Below are 14504 nucleotides of genomic sequence, written 5' to 3' on the forward strand. Positions count from 1 at the left end.
TCTGTGGGAATATCACAGCAAGCATTCACAATGAATCACATCCACTAATTTGAATTAAAGGGCAGCTTCCTGACTACCGTCCAATACACATTAAATTGTGTGATCTCACATATGTGGTCAAAATTCTCAGTCTAGCTCAGAAGCACATTTCCGCCTTGATGCAAGAGGCAAAGAAACTTTCCCTTTAATACAACACAATGTGCTTTACTACTGGCGAAAACATTCGTCTCAACTGGTGAAGTCACAAACATGCCTTACTTTGCAAGAACAACTGGTATAGAGTCTTGACGTTTGCATCCATTGTTTTCCTCAAGATACAGGTGCCAAGAGTCAGTACGAACAAGAAGTGAAACCTTTAGCTCAAACGTCAGACTGATTTCATTTTCCAGCAGGTCTTGGCACCTGCCCACACTGCCAAAAGTACCAATACCTGGTTTAATGATCCTGGTATCACTGTGCTTGATTGGCCAGCAAACGTGCCTGACCTAAACCCCATAGAGAGTCTGTGGGGTATTTTCAAAAGAAAGATGGAAGACACCAGACACAATAATGCAGAAGAGCTGAAGGCGCTATCAAAGCAACCTGGGCTTCAATAACATCTCAGCAGTTCCACAGGCAGTAAATCATGCAAAAGAAGCCCCGACCAAGTATTGAGTACATACTATACTGTACATGGACATACTTTTCAGTAGGCCTTAAAGAGCTGGGACGAGGAAGATCAGGAGAGTGCGCTAGAAATTTGGGTTGAGTGGCAAAACTTCAAGGAAACAGAAGAGTGTAAAGAAATAATAGGAGATGGTTTGGTAGTAATGTAATGGGAAGTAAAGAGGAAAAGAAGAGGCTTATAAGAAATTAAGGGGTAAATTGTTTTAAAGTGTATAGGATTTGAATTTTCCTCCAGAGAATGGAGTATTGAAATGTTTTCTTCCTGCTTTTTGTAATTTTTGAAAAATTTAATAAAGAAATATAAAAAAAAAAACAAAAAACATTTCTGTATTAAAATCTTTTTTTTTTTTTTTTTTTTTTTATTGATCTTATGTAATATTCTAATTTTCTGAGATACTGAATTTTGGGTTTTCACTAGCTGTAAGCCATACTTATCAAAATTAAAGAAAGAAATGCTTGAAATATATAACTCTGTGTGTAATGAATTTATTAAATATATGAATTTCACTTTTTGAATTGAATTACTTAAATTAAATATCTTTTCGAAAATATTCTTATTTTATGAGATGCAATACAGTATGTTTTCATAGACAGTCATGGCAAAAAATATTGGCACCTCTGCATTTCTGTCAGATAATGCACCACTTCGCCCAGAAAAAATTGTTGTAATTACAAATGTGTAGGCATTCTCATGTTTACTTTTTTGTTTGTATTGGTATGACACTGTGTGGAGAAACAAAAAAGCCAAATCTGACACATTCTAACTCCAAGTACAAAGTTCCTTGGCCATTGACCAAAAAGACAGAGAAGTGGGTTTATGCGGTTAAAGTGGAATAGCCCTTGAAATGCTTCTCTGATGAATGAATGGCTTTTACAGTTGCATATAGTAGGTTGTATGAATATTGTACTAACAAGGTCATTTATTGATGTCAGTTACAAGTAGACATAGAACCAGAAGTAGAATCCTTGTCTTTTTTTTTTTTTTTTTTATCTGCAATGCAAAAATCACAGCTGGAAAAAGGCTGGTTGCTATTGGCAACTAAAAAAAAAAAAACGCTCCCACAAGTGAACTTTTCATGACTAAAACCCCAGGATTTTTAAAAACATGTGAGAACAGTGATTTTACTATGCAGAATATGAGAGAAAAGGCCATAGAAAAAAAAAACTATGAATGTGCATTTGTTCAGCTCTCATTTGTAAGGAATGCTTGTTTGACTCATAAAAAAGACATTTGCTGCTGATCTCTGAGGACAATAACTATGGAACACAGAGAAATATACAGTGTAAACGTATAATGTAGTCCTGTGAAAAGTACAGCCTGTGTGCTGTGGAGGCATTCCTCACAGAGATTCATGCCATTTATTTTTAGAAAACCTAGGCTGTTCTCTATAATCTGTACCTTCTTAGAATAAAATCGCTGAAAATGGGGTTTGGAAGAAAATCTGTGCAGCTTGACACTGAAAATCTGGCTGAAAATGTTGTAGTGTTAGTAGAATAAAATCACTTCTAAGTCTCTACTATGTGAAGGATAAATTATTGTTTACTTGGGCACAGGGCTGGGACAAAGGGTGGGCAGGAGGAGCAGCTGCCCTGGGCACAGTGGTATCATGTGAGGTGGGGGGGGGGCACCATGGGAAAAATAAGGGGGGAGGGTGGCAGAGAGTAAGAATTGTTCTAGAAGGGAAAAATCTGGGGAGGGATTTGAGGTGGGGGGGGGGATTTTGGGAGGGGGGGGTAGGGTCTGTGGTAATATGGTAGGAGGGGGTTTGTGCCAAGATCAGAATTTTTTTTTCAGGGGGTATTTATGCTAATATGGATGATTGGGGGGATATTTGTGCTAGGAGGGGGGGGGGGAATGGAGTGGGGAGAGAGCATTTATGCTTGGAGGGGGAAGTTTTGTGCTGGGGGCATATGGGACGAGAAAGGATTTGAGCTGGGGGGGGTTCAAAGATTTGTGCCAGGAGGGGAATTTCAGCAGGGGGGTGGATTTGTACTGGGAGGAAGGGGGGGGGGATTATGCAGTAGTGCTTGATTTTTGTTTGTTTGTTTTTGGGGGGGGGTGGATTTTTGCTGACACATAATCATACATCTTGGGGGAGGCACAATTTGGCATGTTCACCCTGGGCTCTAGATTACCTTGTCCCAGCACTGCTTGGGCATATTGTACAACAAGCAATGATGTACCCAAAATCCCCAGAAGCCAATCAGAAATCAGCTTCATTGTAATTAGGCTATTTTAAAATAATTTGATAGTGAATTGATGTACCTATCTAAGTTGGTGTCCTCATCAGCCCAATATATGGCAGCAACATTTGCTCTTGTCAGCACACTTTTTATAATCTCCAAAGACGTTTCTTTACAAAACCGCCAAATGCTTTTACTTGGATAAAAAGTTTTAAAAATATGCTATTTCTATTGGGCCATTCGCACATAGGTGAATACAAATACTGTATTTGTAGTGGGGTAGCATTTTTTTTTTATTATGGATCTAAACACTGGTCCATTACGTATGGGACAATGTACACAGCTGCGTAAATATCTGTAAGGGTCCTTTCACACGGCCGCTCCGTGTGTCCGCAAATCATCCAATCCGTTTGCGGATGATTTGCGGACATAATGTAAGTGAATGGCACTGCGGGTGTCAGCGGAATACCACCCGCTGACACCCGATTTTCCTCCATTCAGTTCTGTTCCGTTTTTACAAATGGAACAGAACCCATTTTTTCTTCCGTGTAAAACACGGAAAGGAAGGAAAATCGGATGTCAGCGGTGTTATCCGCTGACATCCGCAGTGCCATAGACATACATTATGTCCGCATATCATCCGCAAACGGACGGGATGATATGCGGGCACACGGAGCGGATGACAGAAATGTCATCCGCTCCGTGGAAGAAAAAAAAAAAAAGTCCCGCAGCGGACCTTTCACACGGAGCGGCCGTGTGAAAGGAGCCTAAGGCTAAATTGACACAGATGTTGTATCAATAGTTGCCAACATTCTCAAAAAATGTTTAGGGACACATTTTTCTTCTGTAGGCGGAGTATTATTTTAATTGGGGGTGGGGCATTCATTTGTAGGTGTAGTCTAGTAATGAAAAAAAGTGGCACACGAATCGGGGCATGGTGCAAAATGGGCGTAGTTTAAATTACGCTAAAATTAAGGCATGACTTAAAAGGGGGTGTGGTTAAATAGATAAATGAAGAGAGATAACACCAATCAGGCTAGTCAAAGTCCACGATTCAAGGTGGGTGCTGAACCTCAGCTCGCCACCAGGAGAAGCATGAAAGAAGAAAATGGTCGCACACCACCACGGAATCCAATGAATCACATACAGCAGGGTAAGACGGTAGACGCGTTTTACACAACTGCTACATGCTTGTTCACTACCTGGTAGAGGGGGATTTGCTAAAACTGGTTCACAGAAAATCTGGTGCATTTGTGCATGGTAGCCAATCAGCTTCTAACTTCAGCTTGTTCAATTTAGCTTTGACAAACCTAGAAGCCCCCTTCACTCTTCAGCCCTTTTGTAGCTTGAAAAGGCACAATAAGCAAAAACCTATTGTTTCTAATAGTCCTTGCTCACATCTGAGCGTCCTGTCGCTTGTAGCAAAACGCTTCAGTCGCTCAGAAAAGTATGAGCTACATTTCAGGCAGAATTAAGCGTTTTTGTCCCCCATGGACTTTAATAGAAATGCCTAAAAAGCTAGACAAGCTTTTTTTCCAGCTTTTTGTCGCATATTTTCTGCTCAAACAGCAGCTCTCTGCCTATTTTTCAGCAGCACTCCACATCTTTTATTTGAAAAACGCCTGACAAAAGCTGCAAAAACAAGCAATTCTGCTCCAAAAACGCTCACAAACGCTTGAAGACATGACGCTTGGGTGTGAATGTAGCCTCGAGCTGAACGGTCACTATGCACAGCTGTACCAGATTCTATGTGCACCAGTTTTAGTAAATCTCCCCCATAAAGTCATTAAAAGAGTTGTACACAGCAAAACATGAGTACCTTGCAGTGTTAATTTTGGCAGCAAATTTCAATTTAGTTTTAGTCTTAGTCTTATGCCCCGTACACACGCATCGATTATTGGCCGGGAATTTTCGGCCAACGTCCGATCGGCCGATTTTCGGCTTGTTAGTATGATGCTTCCGACAACCGACTCCGATTTTCGGCCGAAAATAATCTGGTGTGCAGGCAATAAAATTTTTGTTGGCCAACAACACAACGGCCGATTTTCCGTCAGTCAGTACAGATTTCGGCAGACAAAAATCTGATGAGCAAGACTGGGCATGCTCAGAGAAGAAAAAACACATGGAAAGTAAACCAGCACATGACATCACTTCTGAAGTAGATTTTTGTTGGCCAAGAAAATTCGTGTGCAGTCTAGACACATTCCAACCAACAAAACACCACTCTGGACAAAAGTCGGACGATCGGGCGGCCGATAATCGTTGCGTGTGTACGAGGCATTAGGACTAAAATGGCATTTTAGTTTTAGTCCCATTTTAGTCTTCTGCAAGTGTTTTAGTTTTAATCATATTTAGTCGACTAAAACTCCAGTACATTTTAGTCGACTAAAACTCCAGTACATTTTAGTCGACTAAAACTCATTTTAGTCATCTATAATCGAATGGGTGTAGTTCAATTGTAATTTGTAATGCATTATTTAAGCATTTCTCTACAATTTCCAAACGCATTATATACTACTGCTGGAGTGAAAAATTGAATATGTTATTATTTATGGGATTAAGCTTTGAGCATGCACTAGCACAGCACTACACAGACGCAGATTTAGTCATTAAATCTTTATTTAGGCAAATCTGTTTTGCCAAGAATATTGCTTTTTGGACCAAAGGGGGTAACATAAATGAGCCGGCCTCAGCAGCCTATGCCCACACACACACACAGTGCTGGATGGCGGATGCCACTGGTCTGAGGGGAGGCAGTAATGGCTGGCCTGGCTGTTGTAACTCACTCAGTGGGTGCTCTGCTCTGGATGTGGTGGTGGTCATCTGCCGTGTGATGATGTGACGGAGTCGGGTCGGGAGTCTGGAGGCCTGGCTGTAGTGCTGCAGTGCTCTGGTGAGGTGAATGGTCTCGACTGTAGTCATCACGTCGGACGTCACGGGGCATGCCACGCCAGCGCCACACCACACAGTCGCTTACTGGGAGCGGAAGCAGGCGGAGCTCCGTGAAAACCGGAAGTTGGGTAAATGTCCCTGCCTCACATTCTCATTTAGTTTTCGTTCGTTAACAAAAACGGATTTGATTTTCGTCATAGTTGTCGTCATTTGACGAAAATGTGCTATACTTTGCGTTTTGTTTTCGTCACTTGAAAAATGGCGTTGACGAAAACGGTGATGAAAACGTTTTCGTTGACGAAATTAACACTGGTACCTTGGGTGAATATTTTACACAGAAAGTACACATATGCCCATGTGAAGGAGCCCTAATGATACATTCAGAGCCATAAGAAGAAAAAAAAATAAAAATTTACATTTAGGCCCCTTTTTACACTTGTGCAACCTAAAAGTCACGCAATTTTTTTTGCCGCGATTTTGACTGGACTTGAAGCAATGCCTATATCTATGGACCTCAAAACGCATTAAAATCAGCCCAAAGTAGTGCAGGGACAGCTTTGAAATCGTTGCAACTTGAAGTCGTACAGATATGAGCGGTACTCCTTTGAAATCATGGAGTACAACTTGTCATGCGACTTTGCAGTCCCAAATCGCAGGACAAGTCGTACAAGTGTGAAAGGGGCCTTAAGCACAGTAATTTACTGTACAGGGAGTCCCCGGGTTACAAACAAAATAGGTTCTGTAGGTTTGTTCTTAAGAAGAATTTGTATGTAAGTTGGAACAGGTACATTTTTTAAGTGTAACTCCAGCCCAAAAAATAATTTTTATGTTTTTAAGTTAGCTTTAGTGGTGACAACTTTTTCCTATGATAAGTCTTACAGGAGTGAATTTCCCTTCCTAGGGGTAGATTTCCTCTCACTTCCTGCTGTCTGCCTCCATTTGTAAGTATGAATCGTATGTAAGTCGCATGTATGTAACTCGGGGATTACATGTATATACAAAATACATACAAGTATATACAAAGAAATGAAAACACTGGCAGCTAGAAGAGAAAAAAGGAAGAATTTCATGCATTTACGCAGGTTTACGCACCTGTACATGAAGTCCTTATGGAACAGAACTTGCGTTTTTTAACTCAGGATTTTTTTTGCCGACCTCTGCCAGCAAGATCCTGTGTATAAAGATCGGTATTTATTACGTCCATGTGCAGGAGGCCCTATCATCATCCATTTCCAATATACCGTATGATAATCATGCTGTAAATATGTCAAATACATTCATTCAGACACGTTAGGTATGACTCCTTAGTGTAACTCTCCCTAGCTGCCATTACACTGGAGTCTCGGGTGATGATTTAATAGCAATTATGCTTACATAATTATTTCCTGTTATCAAGTAAAAGAAAATTGCTGTGCACACCTCATGTAATTGCTGTTAATGGCTATAGTGTGGTGCGCTGTAAACACACAGGTATGTTGTCTATTTTCTGGAATGCCTAGTACCTTTATCACTATGCTGCTACACCAAGGGCACTATAGGTTTCTTAATGAGACAGACTACTGACCCCAAAATCAAAATCAAATACACTATAAGATTTTGAAGGTGGCCCCCCTGCATTACTTATCACATTACCAATAATCATTTTTCTCAAGCTTATTCTCTTTTTTGGCTATTAGACAGGTGCACTTCCGTTGTACCTTGCCACGGCAAGGTACGTCATTTCTGGCCGCCCATTGGATCCTAGGATATAAGTGTCATCAATCCCAGGAGTCAATAGGCAGCCTCCACAATACAATGAGTACGCAATGCGCATGCGTGACATCGAGAGGTGCATGCTGGGTAGCCACCAGCACCGTATCCCAGAAGAAGCTACAATAGGTCTTCAGATGCCCACACTGAAGATGGGAGCGCGCTTCCTAAGGAGGTGACACGGAGTGATTTCAGAACTAACTATCTAACAAAAAAAGACTACATTTACTACATATGCTGGAATGTATTATATAGGATGCCACCATCGTGGGGGTGTTTTTTAGGGGGAAAAAAAGGCTAGAACGCCGCTTTAAAAGAGAAGTATAGGAATTGAAAAAACAAGCATAGATACACACCTAGGATGATGCATCATCTAAAACTGCAGCTGTCCCCTCACCACCTCTAAGATCGAGACCTGAGCAATCATATGACAGCTTAGCTCTCTGGTCCACTCTAAGCACATGGTGGTGACTGTCAATTACTAGCTCTCTGCTATGCCCCTTCAGCACTCACTGGAGCGCCGGGTTGTGCAGGGGCTGGAAGCGGCTGCCTTGGGCTGGAAGCGGCGCACAGAGGCTGAGCAAGCTACCGGTCAGGGATCTGGACGGATCTCAACATTATTATCAGGATCCCTGCACCCTTCAGGGCCTTGAGTGGCTCTGTGAGGTCAGCTGACAGCTGAATCTGGGTTACAGGAGTTCAGAATTAAGAGCATTCCTATGAATCACAGGAAAAGAGCTTTAACCATACTTCTCCTTTAACCACTTGCCGACCGCTCACATGGAGCGTACTGCGGCAAAATGGCTCGTTATCGTCCAGCGACGTAGGTCTACTCTACCTCCCCTTGTGGGCGGCGCGCGCGCTCCGCCGGAGGCTCGCTCCCGCTGTATTCAGACACAGCGGGAGTCGGGCCAGGGGAGGAGCGGCGGTGATCATCGCGGCTCTTCCCCGATCGTCGGGGATCAAGTGTGGAGAACCACCCGCTTGTGTAAACAAAGCGGGCGGATCTCCTAAGTGACAGGCAGTCACCGATTACAGGATTCAGCATAGCTGAACCTGCGATCTGTGCCTGTGTCACACAGTCCCCTCCCCCCACACACGTCAGTAAGCACCAGGCATACATTAACCCCTTGATCCCCAATAAAAGTTAACCCCTTCCCTGCCAGTGTCATTTTTACAGTAACAGTGCATATTTATAGCACTGATTACTGTAGTAATGTCACTGGTACCCCCAAAAGTGTCAAAAATGTCCGATCTGTCCGCCGCAATGTCGCAGTCCCGCAAAAAAAATTGCAGATTGCCGCCAGATCGCCGCCATTACTAGTTTAAAAAAAACAATAAAAATTACATAAATTTCCCGTAGTTAGTAGCTGCGATAACTTTTGCGCAAACCAATCAAAATACGCTTATTGCGATTTTTTTTACCAAAAATATGTAGCAAAAAACAAATTGGCCTAAAATGTTAAAAAATTTAGATTTTTACATTTTTTTGGGGGGGGGAGAATAAAAAAATGTGAAAAATATTGTTATTTTTTCAAAATTGTCGCTCTTTTTTTGTTTATAGCGCAAAAAGTAAAAATCGTACAGGTGATCAAATACCACCAAAAGAAAGCTCTATTTGTGGGGGAAAAAATTACATACATTTAATTTGGGTACAGTGCCGCACGCCCGCGCAATTGTCCGTTAAAATAATGCAGTGCCGAATCGCAAAATATGGCCTGGTCAGGAATGGGGTAAAATCTTCCGGTCTTAAAGCGGTTAAAAATACGCTCATTGAGAATTTTTTTGGTCAAAGACATGTAGCTAAATACATTTTGGCCTAAATATATGACAAAAATTGAATATATTGGATATTTTTTAACTGTCAAAGTAGAAAAATATTGTTATTTTTTCAAAATTGTTACTTTTTTTTACTAATATCGCAAAAAATGAAAAGCGCAGAGGTGATCAAATACCACCAAAAGAAAGCTCTGTGTGTGGGAAAAAAAGGACGTAAATTTCGTTTTGGTACGGCGTTGCATGACCGCGCAATTGTCAGTTAAAGTCGCACAGTGCTGAATCGCAAAAAGTGGCCTGGACGTAAGGCAGGAAAATCCTCCGGTCCTAAAGTGATTAAAGCACAATTGTACTATACAAGTAACATCAAGCTATAGCAAATAACAACAGAATCAAAGAAGAATTCCAGGTATGGATACTTTATACATAGTTTCATTGTTCCAGCTTGGGCCAGTGCACCTATGCATATACCATACCTGGCTGATTCCCCTGGAAGCTGGAAATCACTGTATTAGACACCACTGGTCCAGTCATCTCAACTGATTTCCAAGTCCCGTGCTGAATGGTTGACCTTCTGCATTCTGAACACAGGACGTCAGACGCTTAGCATGGGTTCCATTCAGAGAAGCATTCTCTGATTGGACAAGGGGGGTAGGCACCAGAAATGACAGCTTCCATATTACTTTGTAAGCTCTAACGAGCAGGGCCCTCTGATTCCTCGTGTACCAAGTGTATTGTAACTGTAATGTCTGCCTTCATTTTGTTATGTGTTAAACTGTTGACATTATATAATCCTGTATTATAATAAAATTACAATCTTGTTAGATTCCTTTTACTACTGTTCACTGAACATGGTATACTAGTTTTTATACCTCATTAATGAGCACAAATGAATGTCCCTATTTCTCATGTTTAGTACATATTGATAAGTCTCACAGGAGACATCTACTTTTTCAGGATTCACTATATTCAACCTGCTCACCCCAAAAAGCAATTACGGAACTATTTTTCTCTTGGAAAAACCACTCATTTAGAATGTAACTTGTGTGGCCAAGTAAAGCTGGTCAAAAACTATGCAAATTTTCCACGCTTCCTGATGAAATGTAAAAAAAAAAAAAAAAAGGGAGCAGTATATAGCACCCCTTTATCATGGGCTGGTGACAGGGATAGATTAATATTTAAATTAATATAATCTGAGGGGATTAAGTTTATAACCTCTGAGGTGAGGGTTATTTGACCTTTTCCTTCTGAGGTCATTCGGCCTTCTTCCCGCTCAAAATTCCCGACCAAAGCTACCCTGTATCCAGGGAGAATTGGCTAGTTGACGCTTCCCTGGGGTCAAATGGCCCTTTCCGGCTCATTTATCCCGCCTAAATAGCCTGCCAGAACCCCATTTTAGGGTATTTAAGGGGCACCTCAGTAGTAGAAATCCAATCGCTTCAGAAACTGAGCTGTGGTGTTCCCCGTCCTCCCTCCCCTCGTTTGTCAAATAATTATGTGGTAGGGTCACCTTTGCTTGTTGCGTAGGGGGACTAAATTTGTTATTATGTAAGTTTCTTGAATTTTTCTTTATTGTTGGAAGAAATATTTTTGATCAATTTGTTATTTATACAACCTGAGCTGTAGTGGCTAGGTTGTTTTGAGTGTTATGATAATATGATAATATATATTATTAAAGTTGTTTTTTTATTATTTGAAAACCAATAATAAAATTGCCACAGCCTTATTTATTCCAACTCAGCCCCGGTTCACATTTGTGCGATCACGGAGATTGCATGTAATTCGATGCGCACTGCTCCTAAATTACATGCGATCTCATGTGCGGTGCAAATTTCTGCCATACACTTTGTATGGCTGAATTCGCACCGCAGCCGCACTAAACACGCACCTGACCCTTTTTTTTAGCCGCAGCAGAATCGGATCGCATGGTGGTTCACACTAGTGCAATCGGATTCTGTGCGAACTTACAGATCGCACTGCGATATGCGATCGCAACTGGGGGTGTCGTTAACTTTTAATTGACACCCGTATCGCATATGGCAGTGTGAACTGCCAGGGGTGCAGATGCGATGCGGGGACAGGCTGTATATTCGCAGCGTTCCCGCATCGCACAAATGTGAACCGGGACTCAATGTCTGGTGTATATTTGTTTTGTAAAGCATTTTATTTGGGTCAAATGTTTTATGTTAAGTCTCGGTTCACACTAGGTCGCTCCGACTTCAGGGGCGACCTGTGAAGTCGTGTGCACCGCGACTTCGGCGCGACTTGCATGGACTTCATATAATGAATGTCTATGCAAGTTGCTCCGAGGTCGCCCCGAAGTAGTACAGGACCGTTTTTCTAAGTCGGAGCGACTTGTGTCGCTCCTATTAGAACGGGTCCTGTAGCACTGCATGGACAGCGACGGACCGCGACTTGTCAGGCTGACAAGTCGCCTGACAAGTCGCGGTAGTGTGAATGGACTCTTATCGTTCAAACTCCTGCCTGCCATCCCATGGCTAAAATGTGTTACATGGGGGTCCAGTCAGTAATCTACCATCCAACATCCTATGGGCTCTTTCACACGGTCCGCCTCCGTAGGCGGATCCGTGCTGCTCAGCGGGGATCGATCCGCCGATCCCCGCTGAGCCGGCGGATGACAGCTCCGTCTCCGCTTGCAGTGCGGAGAGGGAGGTGTCATAGCCCCCGCTGCTATCTATGGGGAATCGGATGAGAGCGGACCACCTCTCCGCTCTCATCCGATCCCATCCGATCCGATCCCCAGGACAGATGGAAAATAGGGTTTCCATCCGTATGGATTTCACAGACAGGATCGGATGCGGATGGCAGCGGGTGTCAGCGGACATGTCACCGCTGACATCCACTGCTCCATAGGGCTGAATGGGGCATCCGATCAGATCCGCCTAAAAAACTGACAGGTGGATCTGATCGGACCGCCCATGTGAAAGAGCCCTATGATTAAAAAAAATATATATCAAAGGAGCCAAATGGAAACATTTTGGATGAACAGTGGGTGCATCCTATCAGATGCAGGAACTGTTTGAGTATTCTGACAGCCATCACAGTTAAAAATTCCACCACTGCACTATACAGTGTGGATGGAAGAATTGGTTATATTTTTTATTTGTTCAGTCTGTAGAAAATGGCTTACGACAGGGATTGACAAATACCCCATGACGGGCTACTGTATTCTGACAGCCATCGCTGCCAGCTGTCGGAATAACCAAACTGTGCCTGCATCTCATTAGAGATGTTCCTTTGACAGAAGTGGATTGAAGAGAGTGGTGGAGTGGTACTGGTAGCCAGGGCCATCTTTATTCTTTATTGGACTCTGGGCAAAAATTTTCTTGGGCCCTCTTGAATCCACTTAACTATTTGGGGGCTCCAGGGGCAGCTGCTTTGGGCTCCATGACAATGACTAGACCCGGGGCAGCTGCTTTGGGCTCCATAACAATGACTAGACCAGGGGCAGCTGCTTTGGGCTCCATAACAATGACTAGACCCGGGGCAGCTGCCCCTTTTGCCCTATGTTAAAGACAGCCCTGCTGGTAGCACCATATACTGCTCGAATTTCTGCCGAGCCAGCTGGAATCGGACAAACAGTGTATGGTGGCCTATGGAACTTTAAACCGTCATTTACAGCTCGGTCTTTGTGCTGAGAGCATGCAGTGAGTTCACTCTCAGCATGTAACCAATCGCTGTCCAGTTACACATATGTGCAGCAGGTGGCCGTTAATGCCCACCATCTTGCCGCTGCATATATGTGTTGGGCAGTCGTAAAGGGATTACTTTGTCTGTGCATGATAAATCATGTATATATTGTATATATAATTTTATTTTTCTATTTTTTTTTTCCCCACGAAAGTTGAGTTACCCTTTGTTGAGTTGACAGGTGGCACCGCCTGTCATACTTACTTTTTCAAGTCAATGGAACCACAAGTGGCTGTATTGTGTTAGTTCCATTAAAAAGGATTTTAGGAAACCCAGAATACAGGCATTTAGAAGATGGCAGATTGCCTCCTGAACACTTGTAGGACACTATTAGTGTCCACTATAAATTGTTTTTGAGAGACTAGTCTTCTAAAGAAGTAAAAGGATTTGTAGATGAAATGACAGCAGTTACGGGATTTTTATAAATGGCTGCCTCACAGACAAGAAATAAAACAATGTAGTATATAGAGAGCACTCACTGTATTGTAAAACTCGGCGATAGTGGGGACGATTTTGTAGTTGTCTTCGCACCAGTCCACCTCGGAGCTGCCAGCCTGCAGATGGTCCCATATCTTCAAAGATGCCATCTCTGATCCTCTTCTCTGCAGACAAATCACCCCTCAGATCTGAAAGGAAGGGAATAAGAAATAGAATCCTATTACGATAATCCTATAATCAATGCTTGTTCCTTTCGAGTCATTCAAATCTGTAACGAATGTAGTACCCATACACTATACAATTCCATCCAGATCTAGATGAACTATGTCATGGGAGGTCCATTCTAAGCGATCCTGAAATCAGGCAGGTCCTGCACTGTATAGTTGATGAGAAGGAGATTGTACAATCAGATTGTATAGTGTATGGGCACCCTAGGCTCAGTGTCTGCCATCCCTTCTTCTGAATCCAGTCCGATCTCTCTGACAAGTCATAACTATCACATCCAAACTGATGGAGCTACCTTGTGTATGAGAGACGAGCTGCTGCAGATCTTCTTTCTCCCCTGGCTGCCACCTACAGAAAGTCTCTTCTTATGTAAACAGCAGCAGGCGATGTGTCAGGCTCCTATAAACACACAGCGAGGCTCAGCTCTGACCGGGCGGCTGGGTGACAATGTTTTGTATGGGAAGCCAGGCACAGAACGCTTCCCATCCAGCGCCTCCGACCATCTGCTCCTATCTAGAGAAGTGTACAGAATAATTAAAGCCGTCCATTAGCCGGATAGAATCCCGCCCCGGGGGAGGGGCCAGGCCGGCACATGAACCGTGCGGGCTCCGCCCCCTCCAGGCTTGTTTACATGCTCAGCAGACAGCAGGGTATCAGAGTGAGCCTGGATTAGGAGCTCAGCCAATCACATGGCTCCTCTACACAAAGATTCCCTCTTATCCTCTGCCGCTCATTCCTTCTAATCGGAGGCTGTCTGATCTTATCCCGTTATTCCGTTTAATGGGAATAGATAGCAGCACGGAAGCCTGATGAATGTATTACGAATAGATAAGACGGATTGTTTTTCTACACTCTGATTGAAG

General features: G+C 42.9%; 1 protein-coding gene across 3 annotated transcripts in view; it reads right to left on the reverse strand.

Moving 5' to 3' along the window:
* The window catches only part of ACER2 (alkaline ceramidase 2), a 97232-nt gene extending 83029 nt beyond the window's left edge, over positions 1-14203 (reverse strand). For 2 of the 3 annotated variants that reach the window (XM_082257919.1, XM_082257918.1), the window contains exons 1-2: positions 13937-14200; positions 13458-13604 (exon numbers count right to left, since the gene is read on the reverse strand). In XM_082257919.1, the coding sequence (XP_082114045.1) occupies positions 13458-13565 (108 nt within the window). In that variant the 5' untranslated portion in view covers positions 13566-13604; positions 13937-14200. Of the gene's footprint in view, positions 1-13457; positions 13605-13936 lie in introns of all 3 variants that reach the window. The other variant, XM_082257920.1, reaches the window with a different exon arrangement.
* Between the last annotated feature and the right edge of the window lie 301 nt (positions 14204-14504).

Source organism: Pelophylax lessonae (assembly GCF_965119305.1).
Source record: "Pelophylax lessonae genome assembly, chromosome: 1".
NCBI classification, from domain to species: domain Eukaryota; kingdom Metazoa; phylum Chordata; class Amphibia; order Anura; family Ranidae; genus Pelophylax; species Pelophylax lessonae.